We start from the raw sequence: 22,867 nt of genomic DNA on the forward strand, positions 1-22,867 counted from the left end.
CTCATATCTTCACTCTAATAAAGTAGGCATTTAAAAAGCTGTGTTTAATGTGACTAGAAGTGTTTTTTTTTTCTTACCCAAGCCAGCCCTGTGCTATGAAGTTCTCACTAGGGCAGCAGTGACCATGGCAGGCTACTTTCTTGCAAGGCTTCATATACGGCAGCGGAGGAACAGCAGTTTTCTAGAGTAAGCCACTTTATCTCAGCTGATTTGGCTCCTCTTGAATTTATGATCACAACAATTATCAAGGAAAAACACCAATTTCAAGATCAAGATCTAATTGTTTTAAGAGTTAATAGCAAGATGTCATCAAGCCAAGAATTAACTGAATACTAAACACCCACTTCAAAACTGACAGTGAGGCTCCAGTGTCAGCTGGAGGGCATTTTCTGCCATTCTAGCAATAGTTATCATTACAGTGCCTGTATAGTTATGTTCTTGCCCTGGACTTCACATCTCTTGCCAAAGCAGAAAGACACGGTAAGACCTCCGCAAGATAAACAGAATAGCAAATACAACATTCTGAATAACCTTCCATCAAGAAATAGAAAAGACAAAGTATTCATTCAAAAGGCAGATCCCTACTTCATCTTGTTTTCTAATTGAGAATTGGAAAATAACTTAAAATCGGTTATGGGTTGGTATCCACCCATACAGAGAAACCAACTCTTTGCTATGACCTCAGAAACAAAGCTCATGGCACAATGAACCAGGCACTTGGAGTCCAACTCAAGCTTTCACGATGCTGGAAGTCCTCTCAGGATTTGAGTGGAAACACTTTGCTGTCCTACCTGGGAAGCTTCTGCTCCAGGTAAGTGCAGGCCAAAGGCAATGCTCAAGCTGAGCACAGAGAGCTATGGGGATGGAGCAAGATGAAGGAGAGGGAAGGAAGGGGAAGTGTCATGCACAGACTCACAGGCTTCTGTTGGTGGAGCCAAAGGGCTCACTTGCCACCTACTCCATACTGCTAGCAATGCACACTTCTGATCTTTCAAGGGCTCTGAGGCACAATCGGGATTTCAGAGCTGGAGGGAGCAAGGGCTGCTTCCATTACTACAGGGAAGCTGGAAGCCAGTATGTGTAGCTTGCACTTTCTCAGCAGCTGTAGTTGAATTGCAGACCCATAGGGAGATGCTTCCTGGGGCAAGCACTCTGGGATATACAATATGTCTACATTATTCATGCTTAAATTCACTGGGCCAGAACTGTACAGCTCCAGACCTGGTGTCTCCCGCAGTGTTCTCCTGGAGAAGTGGCAGCCCATGACCTGGACAAGTACACTCTTTGCTGGGTAAAGAACTGGCTGGATGGCCAGATCCAAAGAGTGCTGCTGAATGCAGTTAAATCCAGCTGGCAACTGGTTATGTGTGGTATTCTCCAAGGGTTGATATTGGGGCCTGTCCTGTTCAATATCTTTAATGATGACCTGGAAGAGGTGCACCCTCAGTAAGTTTGCAGATGGCACCAAGTTGGGAGAAAGTGTCAATCTGCCTGGGGGAAGGAAAGTTCTACAAAGGGACCTGGACAGGTTGGATAGCTGGGCTGAGGCCAATGGGATGAAGTTCAACAAGACCAAGTGCCAGGTCCTGCACTTTGGCCACAACCCCAAGCGGTGCTATAGACTTGGGGCAGAGTGACTGCAAGACTGAATGGAGTAAAAAAAGTCTGGGGGCGTTGGTAGACTCTCAGCTGAACGTGAGCTAAGAAGGCCAACAGCATCCTGCCTTGTATCAGAAATAGATGGCCAGCAGGAGCACCGAGATGATCACCTCTGTATTCAGCTCTGATGATGCCACACTTTGAGTGCTGTGTTCAGTTCTGGGCTCCTCAGTACAAGGAAGACATGGAGGCCCTGTAGCGTGTCCAGAGTCTGAAGGGCAACAAAGGTGGTGAGGCGTCTATAGCGCAGGTCTTATGAGGAGCAACTGAGGGAGTTGGGACTGTTCAGTCTGGAGAAGAGGAAGCTCGGGGGAGACCTTATTGTTCTCTACAACCGCCTGAAGGGAGGCTATGGCAAGGTGAGGGTCAGCCTCTTCTTCCAGGTATCAGAAATAGGATGAGAAGGAATGGCATCAAGTTTCACCAGGGGAGGTTCAGGTTGGATATTAGGAACAAATTATTCTCTGAAAGAGCGGTGAGACATCGGAACAGAGGTGGTTGAGTCATGGTCCCTATAAGTGTTCATAGCTATGTAAATGTTGTACTGAGGGACATGGTGAGTGGGGAATATTGGTGATTGATGAACGGTTGGACTAGATCTTGGAAGTCTTTTCCAAACTTGGTGATTCTATGATCCTCTGATTCTGTAATTCTGTGGTCACACTGCAGTGTATCACAGACACTCTCCTTGTCCTTTACTTCACAGAGGAATCTCTGCCATTTTCAGGCATTTCACGTTCAGCTCTAATCTATCTGTCTGCTATTCTTGCACATAAAAAAAGCATATCTGAAGCAATAATTAACTTGAAAGCCATACTCTTTCAATTACGTAGTAAGACAATCCTCAGCTCTAATGCATTTCAGTAGAGGAAATGAAAGCATGGGTAATAAAACAATTCACTCATCGAACATCCATCCTATAGGAAGTGAAACATGACTTTTTGTTCCCAGTGTGCCACCATCTGTGTCAAACCTATTGACAGACCTTTGCTGACAGGATGAAGCACTGCTCCTGTAGAAGCATCCTTAACATAATACGCCTCTACAGCATTTGCCTGGACTGGTTTTGAAAAACAGCCTTTCATAATACAGAGATGAATTTAGCATTTAAGAAGATTAATGGATTCATAAATAGCCTGGAAATCCAAACTCATTGCATTTAGTTCATGGAACAGGTCAGACAAGCATTTATCAAACATCTGCCATCTTTCTTCACTGAGGGAAAAAACTATGGTCTAACTACAGATAGCTGAAGGGCCATCCTGACAGGGATTGCCTGGTATGGGCTGCTCTTAGAAATTCCTAGTGCTAATTACAAAGCAGCAAGTCTTTTTGGACAGAGCTCTGCATACCAAATGAGGCAGCCCTGAGGAACATGTCCTGAAGCCTTTTTGGTGACAGAATGTATGGGCACACTCGGATGGGGGGAAAAAAAGGAGCTTCCATTTCAGGAAGTAGCTACTGTGGCAGATGAGGAGTGCACAGTTGCTTTGTGTGAGTTCGTGTCAGCTTTCACCAGGGCAGTTTGCTACAAAGTCTGTGGGACACTTTGTGGGTTGTTTCCCTGACATGCTCAGCTGAGAGCACTGTTTGAGGCCAAGGGGTAAGCTCCTGGTCACAGCTGCTCTGGCCTGTGGCAAGGACCTGGCCCAGGGTATCTGCTGATGCTCCTTATGGATTCAGTGATCCTTACATATCCTTTCCAACTCAGGATATTCTATGATGCTATGATTCTAAGCATTGAGCTCTTTTGGAAGAAGTTTCTTGCATGAAACTTCCATGTCACCCAATACTGTTCAAAGGCCAAAGTCTATCTCCAGTTGTCCTGTCTTTTGCTTCTGTTTTTGAGTGGCCATTGGAGTGATATGAGGAAGCAGCAGGGGATGGGGAACTAATGAATGTGCCACCTCACACCAGGCTCTTATCTACAGATCTTGGGTTCCATTATACCCACCGGATCCCTGTCCTACCGTACAGCAGCACTGACCCTCCTTGCTTCCTGCATCTGAACAAAACCAGTTGTGTATCAGAAATGGATGTGCCCAGGTCTGCCAGACCATGGATATCTTCAACATCTCAAGGCCAGGTTGGATGGGGCCCTGGGCAGGGGCTGAGGGTTGTTTGGGCTTTGAGGTCCCTTCCAGCCCAAACCATTCTGTGATTCTATGATCTCTGAAGTCCATGTTTGCACTGAATTGTGTGTGAAAAAGCAAGAGTGGAGAAAACAAAAGTTTAAGGAAATGTTAGAAAGGCTAATTTAAATGCATTTCCATTTTTATTCTGATTTTGTGACATTTTAGTACTAATAAGTGATTATATATGTCCTATCATTTTATATGGACAGGTATACCACAATATGATAAGTTATGTATGATAGTATTGTGTGATAAATATTAATGACTGATAGAAATACAAAACAGTACAGTACAGTCTGTCTACATTTGTCATTGCCGTATTCCACTCCTGCTATCAGGACATGAAATAACCTATAAATAAAAACAGCATATTCCTTGAAACAATATATTCATTGAAAAATGAATCGAGCATTTGAAACAGACATTGAGGAGTCAACTGTTGTGTTGAAAGCTTTTCCTTGGAGAAGACTGTTTTGACAAAAATGTGTGTCTCTGATTTTCCTGCAGATGTCTCAGGATAGCAGGGAGAAGAAGAACAAAATCCTTATCTAACATCACTCCCAAAATGCCATGCTCACCCCAGACCAGGTACCATCCTCCTCTTTAAAAGGGTCAGTGAAGTTTTGTAGCAACCCTGGGCAGTGCAAGGAAGAGACAAAGACTAAATGCTCCAGCAGGACGCATGCTTCAGGCAGCCTCTGCACTACTTGCTCTGGAAAATAACCACTGTAAGAAGTGCTGGGAGGTGGAAAGAAAAGGAGATGGCTTTGCTGCTGTCTTCCCTTGTGCCAGAAGTAACCCCATCAGTGAGTCCATCCAGTTGTGTAGTGTTACTGAAGACTTCAGTAGTGTTTGCCACCTCTTCGGGAAGGCCCATCTGAAGCAAGAGTTTAGAAATAAGGCTGTTGAACTTGCTCTCTGTGGTAGAGAAAGGCTCACTGCTAGGAGTCGGAATGTCAGATGTGACATTTAGTTCCACGGGGTCAAGACAGTAACCTTCTGGTGATCTATCGTAGAGCACGTCCATTAGATCAATCCCAGCTACAGAGGACGGGGAGGCACAGGGAATGTCCCTGACAAGTCTGTAGTTCTCCATCCACTCCTTCAGCCATTCAATGCGGCAGTCACACTCCCAGGGGTTGCGGAAGAGGTACAGCCGTCCCAGGAAGTACACAGGCTGGAAGACAGAGAAGGGTAGGGTCGTCAGGTTGTTGCTGTTCAAGTGCAAGGAGACAAGGCTGGTGAGGTTCTCAAAAGCTCCCTCCTCAATGTAGTTGATCCTGTTGCGGTCAAGATAGAGGACCTCCAGCTCCACCAGGTCCCTGAACCAAGTGTTGGAAACGTTCCTGAGGAAATTCCCCCCTAAGTTGAGCATTTTCAGGCACCTCAGGCCATCAAAGGAATTTTCTGGAAGCTCGCTGATCAAATTGTCATTCAGGTACAGGTACTCCATCTTTCGGCAGCCCTGAAAAGCTCGCTCGTGAACAACATTTATCCTGTTGTCTTGTAGATTCAGGTATTTTAGCTTGGTCAGCCCCTGCAGGGAGTTGTAGGCTACCGCTTCGATCCTGTTTCTCTCCAGGTAGACATGGGTCAGATTTTCCATGCCCCTAATGGCACCTGGAATCCTTCGGAAGTTGTTCTGGAAGCAGAAAAGCTCCTGCAGAGAGGGCAGCTCAATGAAGATCCTGTCTGGGATATTGAAGAGGTTGCAGTCCGCCAGGTCCAATTTGACCAGCCGCCGGAGAGCAGTGAATGTCCGTGTGTGCAGGTAGCGGATGTACTCGTTGTGAGCCATCTTCAGCTCTGTCAGGCTGGGCAGCCCTTTGAAAGCCCCCGGAGTGATGAAGGAGATATTGTTGTGGTTGAGGGACAGGGATTTAAGGGAAGGCAAAGTACCAAAGGCCCTCTCGGAGAGGAACTTGATGCTGTTTTTGTCCAGGTTAATAGAGGAAGCTTCACAGGGGAATTCACTGGGGATCTGTCCCAGGCCGGCACGGTCACAGAGGACAGAGCAGCTCCGTTCCTGGGTGCACACACAGTTGGCAGGGCAGGACCGCACACAGGCCCACACCGCGTGGACATGGGGCACCCAAAGGATCACTGACAGCAAGGAATGTGCCGACCCCATGAAGATGTGAGAAGAGAAAAATAAAAGACATCAGCAAACATATTAGTTATGATACAAGAAGAAATATTATGCTGCCTCTCCTCACTTCTAGGCAGGCTAATTGTCACACAGTATTTGTATGCCTTTGCTAAGAAGCCCTTGTGAACAACTCCTAGAAGTCTGCTGGTGTTTATAGACCCTCTGGGAAAGTGTTAATTTCTTACTGCATCTTTTCTGTGGAATTTCTTTCCCTAAGAGGGGAAATCATCCAGCCTGATTGGAGCAGCTTGCCCAGACAGGCTGTGGAGCCTCCACCATGGAGATCTTCAGAAGCCACATGGACGTCGTCCTGGCCACCCTGATCTAGATGTCACTGCTGAAGTGAGGGTTGGACCAGATGAATCCAGAGAGTTCCCTCCAACACCACTGATTTCTCAGCATTCCCATGATTGCAAGCTGGTGGGGACAAGGCTTGGCCACAGGAGCCTGCAGAGGTGTTTTGAAGGACTGTGGGGCTGCAGTATTTCTGGGTGGAGGACAGAGGAGGGCAATCAGTGTATGCTGTTGATCTGGACAGGCTGGATCACTGGACTGAGGCCAATGGGATGAAGTTCAACAAGGCCAAGTGCTGGGTCCTGCACTTTGGTCACAACAACCTCAGGCAACTCTACAGCTATGAGGCAGAGTGGATGGAAGACTATGTAGAGGAAACAGACCTGGGGGTATTGTTCAATGTTCAGCTAAGCCAGCAGTGTGCCCAGGTGGCCAAGAAGGCCAATGGCAGCCTGGCTTGTTGCAGAAATAGTGTTGCCAGCATGTGCAGGGAAGTGATCATCTTTCTGCACTCAGCTCTGGTGAGATCACATCTTGAATATTGTGTTCAGTTTTGGGCCCCTCATGGCAAGAAAGACATTGAAGCTCTGGCAATGAAGCTGTGAGGGGTCTGAAACACAAGTCTTATGGGGAGTGGCTGAGGGAACTGGGATTGTTCCATCTTCCATTGGAGAAGAGGAAGCTCAAAAGAGACCTTATCGCTCTCTACAACCACCTGAAAGGAGGTTGTGATGAGATGAAGGTCGACCTCTTCTCCCATGTAACTAGAGATAGGATGAGACAGAATGGCCTCAAGTTGCACCAGGGGAGATTCAGGTTGGACATTAGAAAGTACTACTTTTCCAAAAGAGTGGTAAGGTGCTGGAACAGGCTGCCCAGGGTGGTAATGGATTCACCAGCCCTGCAGGTGTTCAAGAAACATTTAGATGTTGTACTGAGAGACATGGTTTAGTGTGGAATATTGGTGATGGACAAATGAACAGTTGGATTGGATGACCTTGGAGGTCTTTTCCAACCTTTGTGATTCTAAGATTCTATTCCAAAAGTAGGCAGGGGAGATCAGTTAGCTGTCTGCAGCATGTCAGTGTTCATGCTTTTTGCATCTTTCAGTTTTATTCAGTCTTACACTTCTCCACCAAAGCTGTGAGCTGCTAAGGGTGCTCCTGTGTTCCATTAGACAGACACAAGGAAGGACAAATTCAGGAATATTGTTCAGATACTTTCTTAGTGCTCTCCCCACAAATGAGATACTCTGTACCATTCATGGGATCACAGATTCATAGAATCATTAATGTTGGAAAGACCACAAAGATCATCTAGTCCAACCATCAGCCCATGCCTGTGACAGCCCTAGACCATGTCACTCAGTGTGACATTACAGTTTTGCCAATTCTCAAGACCATCATCATAGTGTCATGAGTTTGGTGGGAGGAAGCACTTCCAGTCATTTTATCAGTCTGCCACCTGAGTGATGTGTGGTTTCTTGTCTAGTTAATCCCAAGCAGGTGGATGACCAACAAGGTGAAAGCTGTTGGGGACAAATCAGAGAAGAACGAAGGGAACAAGAGACATCAGCCAGCACACACTGGAACTTTTTGTGGAAAGAAACTCCTAGCAGCAAAATGAGTAAGCAATGAACTCGTTAGAGAGCAGGAACTGAATACTACAGATCTGACTTTGTAACCTCTTTCAAAGATACACCTGCTTCTCACCCAAATGGTGGTTTTTCTGCTGTTGTTCATTGCCCGTCACAAAAGCAAAATCCTTTCATACATTTTTTCACAGGAAATTATATCATCTTTTCCATCAATCACCTTTATTAACAGCATTGTAGGGACCACATGAGCGCTGCTGTGTGCCTGGTGAGTCCCAGGGGCCAAAGGGCAAGAAAGGGGCTTCTCCCCATGCTCTGTCTCACTGTCTGAGGGAGATTCCCAGCAGCTGAACCATCTCTCCCTGCTGCCATGCAGTACAGTGTAGGCCCACTACAGCTGTATTCCTCACTAAGCTTTGTTCCTTATTAAGCTGTGTTCCTTATTAAGAGAGACTTGTGAGGTGATGTGCAAGGAAGGATCACCTTCAGCAAGCATCCATTTGTTATTTTCACAGTACCCAAGGCTTTAGTGCACAGACCAAATGGCAGTGTGTGCAACAATTGCTCTGCCCTTCATCCTTTTGGAATGCAACACACATAGTATGGTATCTGGTAGTTTGCAGTGCCTGAAGTTTCTTCAACTAGGAGCAGGTGCCCATTGACACCAACCCAGCAGCCTCCTTACCCACATCAGCCCAAACTGTCCCTTGGTCACTGGGCTGAAAGGCAGAATGAGGTAAATGGAGGGCGCATCCCAGAAGGACTTTAGCTCTGGCTTCTGTTGGAATCAGGTCCCACCAAGCCCGGCCATCCTATGCTGACTGGAGAATTAGCAAAACAGGGACACTCAAGAAGAAACAGGAAAGGACTTGGAGAGGTGGGAAGAATTTTATGCAGTCTGACATTTCTTCATATTCTCTTCTCCTTTTTTCTAAACCCTTCTACTGACTCTTTAGCAGGGTACTGGGTAGGCAACGAATGATGATTCTAGAGACAAGAGGGGACACAAGGCACTGGCCTCAGTTGGCTCTGTCTTTGCACAGGGGCTGTGTCTTTTGCTTCCCTCTTCACCATTCCTCATCATTGTGTGCAAACAGGGACATATGTTGTTTTTTTGATGCTGTTACATAAACTGAGGTTCAGACAGATTAAGGATTTGCCTGTTCCCAAATGTTTGGCTGCAGGTGGCTGTCTGGAAACAGCTGATGGAAGTACTGTTGCTGAAACAAGAACCTCGCATGGGCTCACGATGACATCCAGGGAGACATATGTGCATAGGTTGCCCCATATGTGAGGCTGTCCCAAGCAAGCTCAGCATTCAGCAGCATCTACTCCAACCTTGGTCCCATCTATGGCCTTTGGAGCAAATCTCCCCCAGCAGCTGTGTGCACTGCATGCTGAGTAGAAATGAGCAAAATACTCTCCTTCCCCTCTCTGCCTGCTCTCTAATCTCTTGATAGAGGAAACGTCTGCCCCTAAGCCATTTTCCAGCATTTCTCCTTAGGAACAATTTTTTTGGAGCCAAGTCTCTTTCTTCTGCTAGTGGCATTTCACAGCACACATCTAAGATCTACAAGTGTAACTTGCTCTGTACAGTACATGGAAAGGAAATGTTTGAGGAGCGGCCAACTGGAAAACATCCCCCAGGCAACAGGAGTTCAGAGGAGCCCCCCAGCAGCTTTGTTGCATTCTCCCTTTTTCTCATGCAAAGGAGGTGTTCCCAAATCCCCCCTCCTGCAAGCACAGGAAAGTGGTCTCAACTGACAGTCAGATCTCCTCTGACCAACACAGCATGAAAATCCCACTTTGCCATCCTCAGTCCTTCCCCCTCCCCACAATGGATGCTATTTGCTTTTAACACTGTCAGACAGAGCAGCAGCTGATGATGCCTCCAACTCATTGACATAGTGTGCAGATAAGATGTGTTTTTTTTTTTTTAAAAGGATGGAATTCAGCATTAAGGTAACAAATATTAGTGAGATTAAGGAATAGAAAAATTCCACCCAGGGATGATCTCTTTCATTCTTTTAAATAACAACAAAATTTGAAAGAATGAGAGACCAAAAAACTGTTTGCCAGAGATTTTAGAAGGGTGAAGAGGCAGTGCTTGCAATAATTCCATATCTAACCTACAGAACAATCCATTCAACCCACTACTGGGTAATGCAGAATAAGAATGCTACTCACCATTTAAAATGATGACAAACATTACCTTGATTATTCGCTAGTGGCATTTCAGGTCTGGCAAGCAAACTTGGGGGATCTAAAAGCACACAGGAAGAGCAGAGATAGGTTTCACCCTCTTGTTTGCCTGCATCATTTTCCCATTGCCAGGTCTATATTTACAGAGAAGACTGAGGAAGAGGATACTCTTGCACACGGCTTCTGACGGTCCCCAGCACTCCACACATCCTGCCGGGTGCCTTCCTTCCACCATCCACCTTCTCAGCCAACCCTGCAGGTTTTCCTTCTCTCCAGCTATGCTGACAGTGTGCTCCTGGCTGAGGTGGGAAGAGATCACCAATGGTCAGGGACTGGCCACCTCCCCAGGCAACAGATGCTGGCAGCACACTGAGCAGCCAAAGCTATGATTCCCAACAGAAAGCACCTACAGATATGGCTTACCTGGCTGGGCAGTGGCTGTGCTCTCCCTCCTGCTCACAGAGATGCCATTAGCTGCATTCTGCCTCTGGGAAGTTGGCATTTTTTTTCTCACAAGCTATCATTTAATGGCAGGAAAATCCTCGATATCAGGGGGAGATTAGTGGAGATGGAAGAACATGTCCGTCCCCTAAAGCTCCAAAAGCAGAACAGGGATTGCAGGCAATCTAAACCAGTGCTTTCTCCCCCTGCCAACCCACCATAAAAAAATTAAGCCCAGAACTGAACTGCTGCCATTCAAACAGCATTATCAAAAGCCATTACTCCACTGTCCATTAGATAATGGCTGAGGAGGTGGGGGCAGAGGGTGCAGCCTAAACATGATTATATTTGGGGACAAGCACAGGCTTATGGCTGCAGTTAATTGAGCTTTCCAAATAGGATGCCAATAAGCTTTGCTCCTAAAGGACGAGGAGATGACAGCAGCTCCGGGAAGGGACTGCAAACACAGGGAGCTTGTGTGGTGAGTATGGCCCTCAAAATAATGAGCACTGCATTGTCTAAAAGACAGTTTTGCTCATGATGCTGCAGCTGCTGCGTGGAAATCACAAGGACGGGTCCAGCATGTGGAGACTCTGCATTTGGGATGTGAATTGCTTTTTAAAGCCTTTTCTGACAGAATGATGATGGTCTCTGTGGAGAGAGGGAGCTGAATGAGCGAGTTATCTCAGCCCTCCATGCCTCAGGTAATTGCACTCACCGTGTCAGAGGGAAAATGACTCTATGCTTTATTTCTAAGTGAATTATTCTGCTTTTTTTTTTTTTTTTTTTTTTTTTTCCCCTTCGGAAACGGAATACCTGATGAATTTATGCTCGATGCAGCAGGAAAGCTTCACTCTAGCAGCCACATTTGGGGGCGATGGAGGCAGGATGTGCCTGTTGCGATGTCAGCAGCCCCAACCCTGATGGCAGTGCTGCTGAAGCTGCCTCCAGCAGGGCTTAGCTCTGTGCTATCCACACACGAGCCCGCCTGTGGTCCCCTCTCAACCACAGCGCTGAGAAGGTGCCTCAGCAGAGGCGCAGTGGGGAAGCTGTCGGGGGGCACTGAGGTCACCTTTTCTGGGAAATACCCATCTGTGGGCAGCCAGCTTGCTGGGGAGCTTCGCTCTGCAGGCACCTCGGAGAGAAGGCTGCGGGAACACTGAGCTCTTCTGCCAGCCCCCGCAACTCCAGCTTTATGTTCTTATCACCCCTGGGGCCAAAATGAGATAGCAACGTGAGAAAGCGGTTCTGTGGGGAGAAGTTTCGGTCCTCTTATGTAGAAAAGCAGAAATTCTGAGTGGCAGATAAAAGAAACTTGTGTTTGGTTTTAACAACTTTTAAAGAAAAAAAAAACAACTCGGGCTTTAAACCATGCCTTGACATTTGTCAGTGTGACTCAGGGCTGATGAGCGCTCAAGGCTGGAAGTACAGCAGATGCTTAGCATTGGGTGTGCTTTCTGGCCCTGAATTCCCTCCAGCAGCCTCTGCTGATGTCCACGCTTCATGCTGGGTGCACACGGCACCTTTGAAGCCCTTGAATCTCCCTGGCAGAGCATTACAGACCAAAGCACTGCCTATTACAAGGCTTCACATTCACCATGGCTTCCACACTGCAAGTCCTTGCAGACCTGCTTGCATTCCCACATCAGCAGTGCACGCTGCCCAGGCATGGGCTGTCATAAAGAAACTGATCTAGGTGAGAAATAAGTTTTTTACTTCTGGGCTGGTCTTAACAGGGACGATCTCTTCATCTGCATATGAGGCTGCCTCCCACTGAAGTTAACAAGCTCTGAGAAACATCAGCCCAGCCATGTGCCAGCAGGTCCCAGAAAATCCTGGATGCTGCCAGAATAACAGATTTTCCTATCTTCCTGCTGCACCAGGAAGGACAAGAAGCAAAGCCTGTGAAAGAGCAAGGGGAGAGGGTGAGGGTGAGCACCAACTCTCAGACCTGGGTCTAAGAACCCAGGTCCTACATCATGGCCAAAACTTGCAGCTGGAGCAGAGACCTGAAAGTGCAGAGCCAGCATCTGAGAGGGAACAACACACTCTAGGTTTAACTTTGGGGACAAATGGCCGCTGGTGAAACCTGAACTGGGGCTGAGCCACCTCATCTTCCCCCTGCTCTCACTTCTGCCTTCAAGCAGCTGCTGTTCGTGTGTCCCACCAGCAGACATGGGGTCACTTCTGTCCATGTAACAAGCCCGGAGCTGCCTTGTCCTGCTCACCTCCTCGCACTGTGCTTTCCATGGGCTGCTGGCAATGGCTACTTTCAGTTCCTAGTTATCTGATGGAAATGCGGCACAGTTCCCTCACAGCTGATGAGTCAGTAAATAGAGTCGCTTCCACAGCCATGCAAATGTCTTTTGAAACAGCCTCTCTACAGCAAACCCATGGCACGTCATGTTCAAACCAACAGCCCTGCCAGACCTCACCAGACAGGTTATTTGCCTCCTGGTCGTTCACATCCCCCCACCAGCAGGACAGGAGTAGTGCCATCTTCTCCCCCTTGCACAGAATAGATACTTCAATAACATAAAGATCAGAAGGTTTAGAGCATTTTTTTCTTAGAGATGATCTGGAAGATTTGTTAAATGAACTTATTGTGCTTTCCCAAGCGCATAATCAAAATGGAAATGCATTCATTCACTGAATAATCAAGTCCACATCAACGACTTGGCTGAAAACACAGCAGGAGAGCCTATTAAAGGCTGTTTGTTGTGGCCGAACCCTCCCTCCAGCTAACAGGTTTCAACACAAGCAGCCATGCACATGCCTTCCATCCCTCCTAGCAAAGGGACCAGGCAGGAGGAAGAGCCTGCACAGAGGAAGCATCGGCCCTGTGCAAGGGACAAACAAACTCGGGCAACCCAAATGTGCCCAAATGTAAGAAGAAGCACAACGGCTTTTTCGGAGGCACCAAGCCAACAGTGACAAAGAAAGCAATGCTCACACAATGAGTGCTGCACTCTTGGATGAGATCAGTGCCAGGTCTCCAGCCTAGCAACTGGCAAAAAGACAGCCCAACTCCTACGAGCTCAACAGCTGCAAAGCTGCAGCTTGTCAATCGCTTCACCCTTTCTCGGTTGTACTGAGCTACCCACTGAGGCTATGCACATTGCATTGAGTTTGCTTGACCCTGATAAGAGTGGGGAGAAGCTGCGCTAGCAACAGCTGCACTTTAGCAACAAGTGTGTTGCAACAAGTTGCTTGAGATACCATGCCTGGTTTGAGTTATAACAGAACATATGTGGTGTGTATATGGTGGGAAGCAGAAAACAAATGAGGTAAACACCACACGTACAAGGCAGGGGAAGGTCGAGGTTGCTCTGCAACCTCAACTCAACAGTGCTCAAGCTGAGCTGTAGGAAAGGTGAAGGAGGGCTAAACATGCAGCAATAAAAATAAATCACACTCGGGCTCTGCAAGACACGTCAGCTCTCAAAAAAAAAAAAAAATTTTGGTTCTACCCAGAATTTCTTACTATGGCTCTTAGTTCCTTTTGATTTCAGCAGAATTTTCACACTTCTCCTCCAAGAAGCTGTGTTGGGAATGCATGTTCAGCATGGCAGGTGTGGCATGGGGAAGTGGCACTGTTTCCAACAACACAGGGCTGTGCCTACCTTCACTCTAATGCCCCACAGTGCCCAGAAAGAATGACTGATTGAAGGACCACCAAAGGCCACCAAAAGCCACTGTCTTCTTGTCTCAGCTTGTATGGCACAGATGGGTGGAGGAAACAGTAGGGGACAGACACGTTTGCAGGATCTGTTGTGACAGGACAAGGGGAAGTGGTTTCAAACTAAAAGAGGGGAGATTTAGATTGGAAATAAGGAAGAACATTTTTTCCAGATGAGGCACTGGCACAGGTTGCCCAGAGAGGTGGTGAATGCCCCATCCATGGAGACATCCAAGGTCAGGCTGGATGGGGCTCTGAGCAATCTGATGTAGCTGTAGGTGTCCCTGTTCATTGCAGGGGAGTTGAACTAGATGGCCTTTAAAGGTACCTTCCAATGCAAACGATTCTATGATTCTAGGGGGAACATGCTCCTTGTCCTGGCTCGTCACTTCGGACCACCTCACATCACACATCTAGGAAAGCCATTTAATCAATCTCTCATGTTCCCACACATCTCCTAAGCTCATGATTTGCCCCCCTGCCCACTTGGCAGGTGGCAGCACACCTTTCCTGCTCACCTCTGGCATGTCCGCAGTGCGCAGCTCCAGCCACACATTCCTCCACCCTGCAGGGCACCCAAAACACATTCTCACCCTTCTTGCTACCCAGCGAGCACTGCCAGCAGCTGCCTGGGTGCATCTGGGAACAACACTCTGCACACAGTGCTGTCAGAGCAAAGGGCTCATGGGTGTGGGATAGGAAAGTGGGGAAGGAAATCTACCCATGCTGCCTGCCGGCCTCCATCTGAAGGGCCGAGGCATCCCCTAGCTCCTGCCCACTGTGTAAGGCACAGCACGATCAGCCTATGCCTACAGAGCCTTGCCTGAGGCCCCAGCTGACAGCTCTTGGGGCCTACTTCAACCTAAGTGCCATCTGGGCATTACACCCCAAGTTACCCAGATCTCTGTGTTCCAGAGCAAACTGCAGGGCCAGGCTGCCCATCAGAGCTCGGGTTGCTTTCCTGGAAACAGTTGTAGGGGTTTGTGAGAGCTTGCCTGGGCAGCAGCAGATGTGATGTTTTGCTTTCTGCTGTGTGGGGGAGGCAAATACACACACAGTCCATGAAGGAGTGCCTGACGGCAGACGCTGCATGCGGGTGTGGATCAGAAGAGGACTGTCACCCCCTCCTGTCGAAACCATGACACTGTGCTGCACAGTTCACAAATGAGGCCAGGAGGCCTCCACGTGGCAGCAGCACACTGAGAAAGCAGTTTTGCAAAAACATCCGGGAGGAGAGGTGTGGAGGAAGCACTGCCTTCTGCTTCCTGTTCAGCTTCTGCATTTTGTACTGAATTATCCTATGGATAAAATGCAGAAGTCTTTGGAGCAGAGAGCAGATCACAAAAAAAGCTCCCCATGCACCAAGAGCCCTTGCAGACAGCCCTTGGCTGCATGCACATCCCCAGGGCCTCTGACAAACACACAAGCAGATTAAAAAAAAATCAAAGCCCACAGGCTTTGGGCACCAGAGGGGCAGAAGGTCAAAGCTGTACACTGTAAATGTTTTCCAGTTTGGGTTCTCACATCTCCCTTGGTCCGCTCCTGGGCAGGAGAAGAGCCCAGCAGTGATGGGAAGGGTCAGTGCCCTCAGGATTCCACGGCATCAGCAGGCACTGCCATCACGGTGGGGCTGCAGTCAGCCTGCATGTGGTGTAGGAGATAGCAAGGCCAGTAGGAATCCGGATCATAAGTGGCTGCTTCTGAGGAAATCCAGCATGACCAAGGAAGCTTAGCCAGAGCCTGGAAGAGCACTTACTATCACATTGAAAATTAACTGGTAATTAGTCTCTAATGTGAGCTAATCGCGTCTAGGGGAGGAATTAATTAAATGGGGGAATTAAATCACCAAGAATGTGCAGAGTGACCGGTTGTGATGGGATTTGGTTAATGAGCTGGTAATTGCATCGGCTGCATTTCCCTCTCCTCTGGACACAAGAGAGGCAGAGTGGGGGATTAATGCAGCTCCTGCCAGGATGCATCTGAGATGCCTGTGCCTTGGCAACTCCTGAGCAAGTGGAAAACAAAAGCCAAAATGGTGAGAGAGAAGAAAGTTTCCTTTATCTTATGAGGCACACAGGGCGATGACGCCCTCAAGCAATAAATGATGAACAAGAAGCAAAGTCCGGTGCCAGTCCACACGCTCTCCAGCAAAGAGATGGGATGAGGGGTTGAGTGTCACCCACACTCTCCATCTTGTACGAGGTGCTTGGTGCAAGAAAAGCCTCGTTTTGCTTGGGATTTCAGCTTCATCTGAGCCACTGCTTGCTCCCAAGCCATGGGTGGGAGATTGAGGCACTCCCATGGCCCTTAATGTAACCCCATCTGCAAGGTTCCAGGTCACGCCAGCTCATTTCTGTTAAATTAGCTGGCACAGTGTTTATGTCAACATCATACTTGTCTGACAGCTCTGTGCCAGCTGCAGGAAAAGAAACTCGATCCAGCCTTGCAGAAAAGCAGAGCCACGTGGATAGACACCACCTGACTGCCGTGCAGCCTGCCAGCATAAATATAACTTCTCAGAAACACTCGAACACGTCTGAACAAGCAGAGTGAGCCGGGGCTGGGTCAGCACTTTGCACCACGGGGCTGTAGTCCTTGCAAACCAGCCCGAAGAGCACTAAATTTGGATTTGCTGTACCTCCAAACCAATGCCTGAGCTCACCTTTCAGTTCTGACATCCCTTTCTTCCATGTGCCAAACCCCACAGCAACTTTCTTGGGTGGAAAAACCCCAAGCACTCCAGGGCAGTGACGAAGTTGTGGCACCTTATGATGAGATGACTTATAATGGGAGAGGCTCTGAAAGTGAAATAAGGCCGAATCCGGGTGGAACTGAGGAAAGCAGTTCAGTTACCTAACTAATGCAGTACTGTGTTTTTCCACATGTAAACAGACTCCAAGGGAGGCACACCAGAGGCTTATGGCTCTCAGTAAGAGAAATTCACTCTCGCTGAATCGCAAATGAATCTCCCAGTGCTAGGATTTTCCCTGATGCTGCATTTGCTTTCCTGTGATAACACAATCTGACGGCTCCGAGAAATTCTGCTGTTTGTGCCCGAGTGATAATAACAAGAAAGAAGCAAAACAAGAAAGCTGCCAGTCTGTGCTCGCCAATTCACGTTACAGAACAAAGTATTACCTCCTGGAACACACTGGATCTTATGCAGATTCGACTTCTTTGGGTGACGCAAATGCTGTAGAAACAACTGTGAGTCATAGAATAAAATCACATAATTCCCCCAAGTCAAGTGAGGACAAAACTCAGCCCACGCAGCTCTGAATTCCCACTTTCTTGGTAGGAATAACTTTGTTTATCCTCCCTTCCTAAACTATACCCCCACCCTTGCTCTCACGGCAAGTCTTGCACTTCCTATCATTCCAGCCTATAGCCTGTGTGTAAATATTGGTACTGATATTGTAAATTTCAAAGTCCTGCCCCAGTATCTGGGGGGGTGTAATGTAAAACCTGCTGTGCACTCATTAGAACTAGCTTTGCTAATTAAGTCTGTATGAGAAATCTGGAAGACATTCTCCCAGGCAGTCCGTGCTTTTATTTTTCAGTGGGAGCTCATTTATAGCCAATCAGAGACAGGCTTGGATATGTCATAAATGAAATGCAGCAGCACACAAGGAGTGCCTTAAGTCTTTAGAATGCCTCTTTATTTCCCAGTGCAACTGAATACATCATTGCACCACCAGATTTCCCATACACCAAACTGGGCACAGCCCTGCACAAACAGCCTAGCCATTCGTAAACAAAGCCTGCAGACTTGATGTGGAGGCAGTATAAATCATAATGGCTTTACTGCTGTCATTTTGCATTGGCAGCTGCTGAGCTTTCCACACTGAAACCTTCAGAGCACGTCATTAGCAGGGTGGGAGGAGCTGCATGTAATAAACAAGATGTGATGCAGCTGCAGCATGTGCGAGCATACTGTTTTATTTATTTTTGGTGTACTTGATTTTCCTTCTTCCCGACTTGACAGCATTATGCATGAGAGCTGAGTGACACTGCTGGAAATACAGGTTGTAACGTTTGCATAGTAATGCACCATAAGCTTGATTTAAACATAGAGCAAATATGAGCTATATGTGTCCTTTCTGAATACTAACTGCACCTTCTTAGGGTCGAGTTTGGGATATACAGTGATGTACCTCCAGCTTTAAATGCTGCAAAGCTTCTTCAAGTGGGTGCAAGGGTTGCAATCCATCTGTGCGTTGTCACTGCCTGCCAACTGACATATGTAGGACATAAAAGTGGTTAAGACACTCACACGCTACCACTCACTGAAGCCATTAACATCTCAAAGCAAAAGCATACCTGAGCATGGCATTCATAATTCAGAAAGAGCAAGCTGCGCCATGACCTACTCCAGCTTTAACCCATCCCTGCCCTGCGAGGCAGCAGCTTCAGCAGCCCCACTGCACCCACCTGATAGCCTTACATTGGACCAGCCCTCCTCCTCTTCTGCACACTTCAACATCTTCCCTGGTAACTGAATGCATTGGCCTAGTTTAGCTAAAGAGCCCTCATGCCCATTTTACATTTTTCTCTCTGACAGCAATATTTATGTACTTGAGGCATGTTTTCCACTTCTGTTGTTTAAACACAGTAAATTGAGTCTGCTTTTAGTAGTTGTTTCTTTTTTTCCTGAAAGACCTACCAGATCCCCGGCAGAGGACATATCATCTGCATGTCACTCAGTTAACACAGAATGATTTATTCAACCCCTTTAAAACTCCTCCATCATCAAATTAAATGTAGCACAAATTTTGAAACTGCTGGAAAGAAAATATGTCTCTATTAAAGCTCCAGGGCTCCTGTCTTTTTGATTAAGGAAAAGCAATTTTGTACTTTTGAGACCTCCCACGCCATATTCTTCAGAGAGATGAGAAAGATCTATCTGACGTTCTTCATTTGGGATAAAAAAGAAACACTTCAGTGCTCCCTTATATTTCATAAGCTAACCAAAAGAAATGACTGGTTTCTCTGCTTTCTTACCAGCTTGAATCCACTGCTAAGTCTGGAAAACAGTGCTGTCGCCTGGGACGTATGAGTCCTTGTGAAAGGATAAGTAAATATCCTTAAACAAGGGAAGGGGCATCGTTCCAGCCACCCCAGCATACTCACTGTAGTGCTGGATGTGAGCTTAAACTGGCAGCACAGCAGTGACTGCAACTTGCAGGAATCAATCCTCCAAATATCTTTATTCATCTAACTTAGACTGTCTCGAATGTGGAAGGGCTGGCCTTTCTTTTCCACTAAGAAAACAACCGAATGGAGATTTATACAGTTTTTTTTTTTTTGGCAAATTGCTTACACACCTTTGCAGCTCAAATATTTGGTTCCTTACCTGTAAATAGAAAAGACAATCAAATCTAAAGTTTACAGCTCTCGAAGATCACTGGACCACTTTGCCTCTGGTACCCTATTTTAGTCCTGCACATCAAAGGCTGCAGTGCAAACACCAGTGCATTCCAGGTCACCAATGGATTTTATGACCTCACATCTTCCGCCCTCCCTAACACACTGCCAAAGCCACAGTTTTGTGTCTCAGCTGCAGAGAAGAGGGGTGCTGGGCTAGCAAATCAGCAGGACAGGCACTGACGAGATTGACTCCAGTGTTGACCGCATTGCTCTGCAGAGGGCACTTGTTACTCCTCGGGTCAGTCACCAGACCATAGTGTGCACAGTGTCACAGCTGTCAGGCTGCATATTTTAAATGGCTGTATTTTTGCCAAGTCAGAGCACATTCACAAACTGAGAGATCATCTCAGGACAAAGCCTGACCAGGAAAAAGCCTGTTTCTATTTTGGCACAGCAGCTCAGAGGGAGAGGGTTCAGATTGCAGGGTTCTCACAGCTGGATTTTGTGGGTGGAGGAGGTTTAAAACACAGATAATCCTGGAATTTCCCACAGCAAAGCATGCAACACCACTTGCTTATATTTAATTCCCCCAGCCATTAATTTCACCAGCTGAGGTCTGGAGCATCCCCAACCACAGTTTGCCAATTGCCCTCTCAAAGCCTACAGGAGATACCTTCCAGGAGATCAGAGGAAAGGCAGAGCTAGCGGAGTTGTACACAGAGTACTCCCTAAGTAGCTCTATCATTAGCATCAATTTGTGTGAATTATGGAGTTAATCCCCATACTCTTATGAGCAATCCTATGTATTTGTACAGCACTTCCAATAAGACACTGCTCCACCGGATGCTATACAAACAAGGAACAAGAGGCTACAGAGCACCAGCATTTTCCTGCATGTCATGCAGATTTCCTGATGTCTCATAGCTCCTTGCTAGAGACACTATAACACCGCCAGGACTATAGGGGAGAGGAAATAAATGATGGAAACTAGGAATACCCATGGTAAGATGGAACGGGGAAAGATGGCCTGGAAGAGTTTAGGCAGGAGCCCTGTGGTTGTTAAAACTGGGAACAAGATAAGAGACAGTGAAGCAGATGAAGGAAGCTTGAAGGCTGGGACTTGTGCAGCTCTGTACATGCTGAAGCCTCGAATTTCCTGTGACCTTACTTCATTCTATCAAATACACAGGAACACAAGCAGCCCATAATACGCGACATATGATCATACACAAAAACACGAATGCTGGAACAGATGAAAGCTTATATTTGAACATATTAAAGCCTTATCCAAAGCAAACTGAATTATCCCCAGTAACAGACAAGGAAACTCCCTGACACTCTCCAAGGGCTTTGTTCCAAAACCAATAGCACATGTGCTGTACAAATCCTCTCCCATGTGCAAGCTGTAGAAGACCAAAAACTCAGCTGACAGAGCAGCAGTTGAACAAAACTCTGCAAGGCTGCCTGTGGCCCTGGGTGGGATGGGGGGTTTCTCTGCAAAGGAGCAGGTGCTGCCCAAGCCACGTGCCCAGAAGGAAAGTGATTCCTAGTCCTCCTCCACACACAGCTTGCCTTTAAATTTCTGCAAATACCTTTAACAGCAGGCCTGCCCATACAAGTAAGCACAGTTCTGTATCTAGGACTTACACTGAGTTGAACAGGATGGGGGTTTCTGACTCTTGAAGAACAGCATCTTCGATCAAAACAGCACAGTCACAAAACACCTGTCTTTTTGAACTGGATGAAGAGCTATTGAGTCAAATTAACAATCTCACTGTTCCCCTATTCCCTATCTGCTTCTCTTCCAGTTTGATATGTAAAAAAGGCAAGCTACCTGATATACTTGAAAATGCGCTCCCAAAGTCACTGGTGACACATTGTACAAAAACAGAAATCAAACCCACTGACATCTTCATTTTAGATGCTGTTGTTTTCCATACTCAGTGTTAGTCCAGATCAACACTTCAAAGACCTCTCTGTGATCTCAGCAGAACAGTGAGATGGCAGGAGCTTTCCACTGGGAGAAAAAAGGGGCAAAAAAAGAAAAAAAAAAGAACCTTGGAGGGCAGCAACAAAGGTTAAATGAAGCAGGATGGAAGATGTCATCTCATATCCAGAAGACTTATCTTCTCCTAATGTGATGGAAGACCAATCTGACCTTCAGGAGGGACAATAGGGATGATGGGTAACATCAGGCACCACAAATTAAATGGCTAAATCATTCCTGTGTCAGGAAGGAAACCCAGACATTTCTGAAGTGAGGAAGTGTCATATTCCTCCCCCGTCCTTAAAGCAGGAAGACTCAAAGCTTTAATCCTATTCCTGCTTTGCTATTGACAACAGGGAACAAGGTCTTGCTGCAGCAAGTTTGAGCTGCCCTGTTTTTCAGGACACAAGTTCCCCTCTCTGTGGCAGACTTAGTAGTAGCCTCACCTACAGTAGCAAATAACAGTGGTATTACCAATCATCTGCTCCCTTCAAGGCTTAAAAAAATGCTGTCCCTTACTTAACTCATAAGCAACAGTGGAAGGATTGGTCTTGGCTACCCCATGGCAACACAAAAGAAGAAACAATTCCAGAGGTGCTCTGCTCAGCTTTCTTCACAGGTGGCATCAGTAGGAAAACTTCCTTTCAAGAAAACAGCAGCAAATCATAGAATCACAAGGTTGGAAACAACCTGCAAGATCATCTAGTCCAACCATCCTCCCATCGCCATTGCTACCTCAAGCCACTAAACTATGTCTCATAGCTCCTCATCCAGATGCCTCTTGAACACTTCCAGGGACGGCGACTCCACGACCTCTCTGGGCAGGCCATTCCAATGCCTGACCACTCTCTGAGAGAAAAAGCTTTCCTTATGTCTAATCTAAATCTCCTCTGGTGCAAACTTGTGGCCCTTTCCTCGGGTCCTGTTTGTTGCCTGGGAGAAAAGGCCAAACCCCTCCTCATCACAGCCTCCCTTCAGGAAGTTGTAGAGTGCAATGAGGTCTCCCCTAAGCTTCCTCTTCTCCAGACTAAACAATCCCAGCTCACTCATAGGACTTCTGCTCCAAACCCCTCACCAGTTTCACTGCCCTTCTCTGGACACTTCCAGGGCCTCAATGTCTTTCTTTCTTGTAGTGAGGGGTGAAGGTATGCCAAGAGCTAGGATGCTTTGGAAAGATTGCCTGTCTCCTCCATGCTTGGAAAGTCATTTGCTAGAGGATTAACCAAGATAGTATATCACTAAAGGCCTGACCAGAATCAGCTCTGTATAGTACACAAAAACACAACATGAACTTGTAGTTTAAGTGGCTTCTTTTGTTCTCAAAAACCCAACAGAAGTTTTCTGATAGCAGCTCGAGGCT

The 22,867-nt window shown here is 47.0% G+C and overlaps 1 protein-coding gene and 1 long non-coding RNA gene across 3 annotated transcripts; one reads left to right on the forward strand and one right to left on the reverse strand.

Annotated features, from left to right (window-relative positions):
* The first annotated feature begins 586 nt into the window (after positions 1-586).
* Positions 587-4,377, forward strand: LOC116217490 (uncharacterized). Its single transcript, XR_004162093.2, has 3 exons — positions 587-811; positions 3,591-3,745; positions 4,302-4,377. It is a non-coding gene; the product is annotated as an uncharacterized LOC116217490 (long non-coding RNA).
* Positions 4,378-4,454: 77 nt separating this feature from the next.
* NYX (nyctalopin) lies at positions 4,455-13,103 on the reverse strand. Of its 2 annotated transcripts, XM_085209635.1 has the most exons (3): positions 10,457-13,103; positions 10,019-10,332; positions 4,455-5,897 (listed from the first exon to the last, which is right to left on the reverse strand). In XM_085209635.1, the coding sequence occupies exons 2-3, from the start codon at positions 10,038-10,040 to the stop codon at positions 4,498-4,500; spliced, it is 1,422 nt and encodes a 473-aa protein (XP_085065761.1). In that variant the 5' UTR covers positions 10,041-10,332; positions 10,457-13,103; the 3' UTR covers positions 4,455-4,497. The 2 variants fall into 2 exon arrangements, with proteins under 2 accessions (XP_085065761.1, XP_085065771.1); XM_085209645.1 differs by having other exon boundaries at positions 10,019-13,103.
* Between the last annotated feature and the right edge of the window lie 9,764 nt (positions 13,104-22,867).

The sequence above is a fragment of the Meleagris gallopavo genome, chromosome 1 (assembly GCF_905368555.1).
Source record: "Meleagris gallopavo chromosome 1, MGAL_WU_HG_1.1, whole genome shotgun sequence".
NCBI classification, from domain to species: Eukaryota; Metazoa; Chordata; class Aves; order Galliformes; family Phasianidae; genus Meleagris; species Meleagris gallopavo.

What these genes read in the sequence shown, in the direction of transcription:
- NYX (XM_085209635.1), bottom strand. Translation starts at nt 10,040, where the DNA reads ATGTTTGTCATCATTTTAAATG. An exon ending in GTTTGTCATCATTTTAAATG is followed by an intron (nt 5,898 to 10,018) that starts GTGAGTAGCATT and finishes CCTTGCTGTCAG; the next exon opens with TGATCCTTTGGGTGCCCCAT.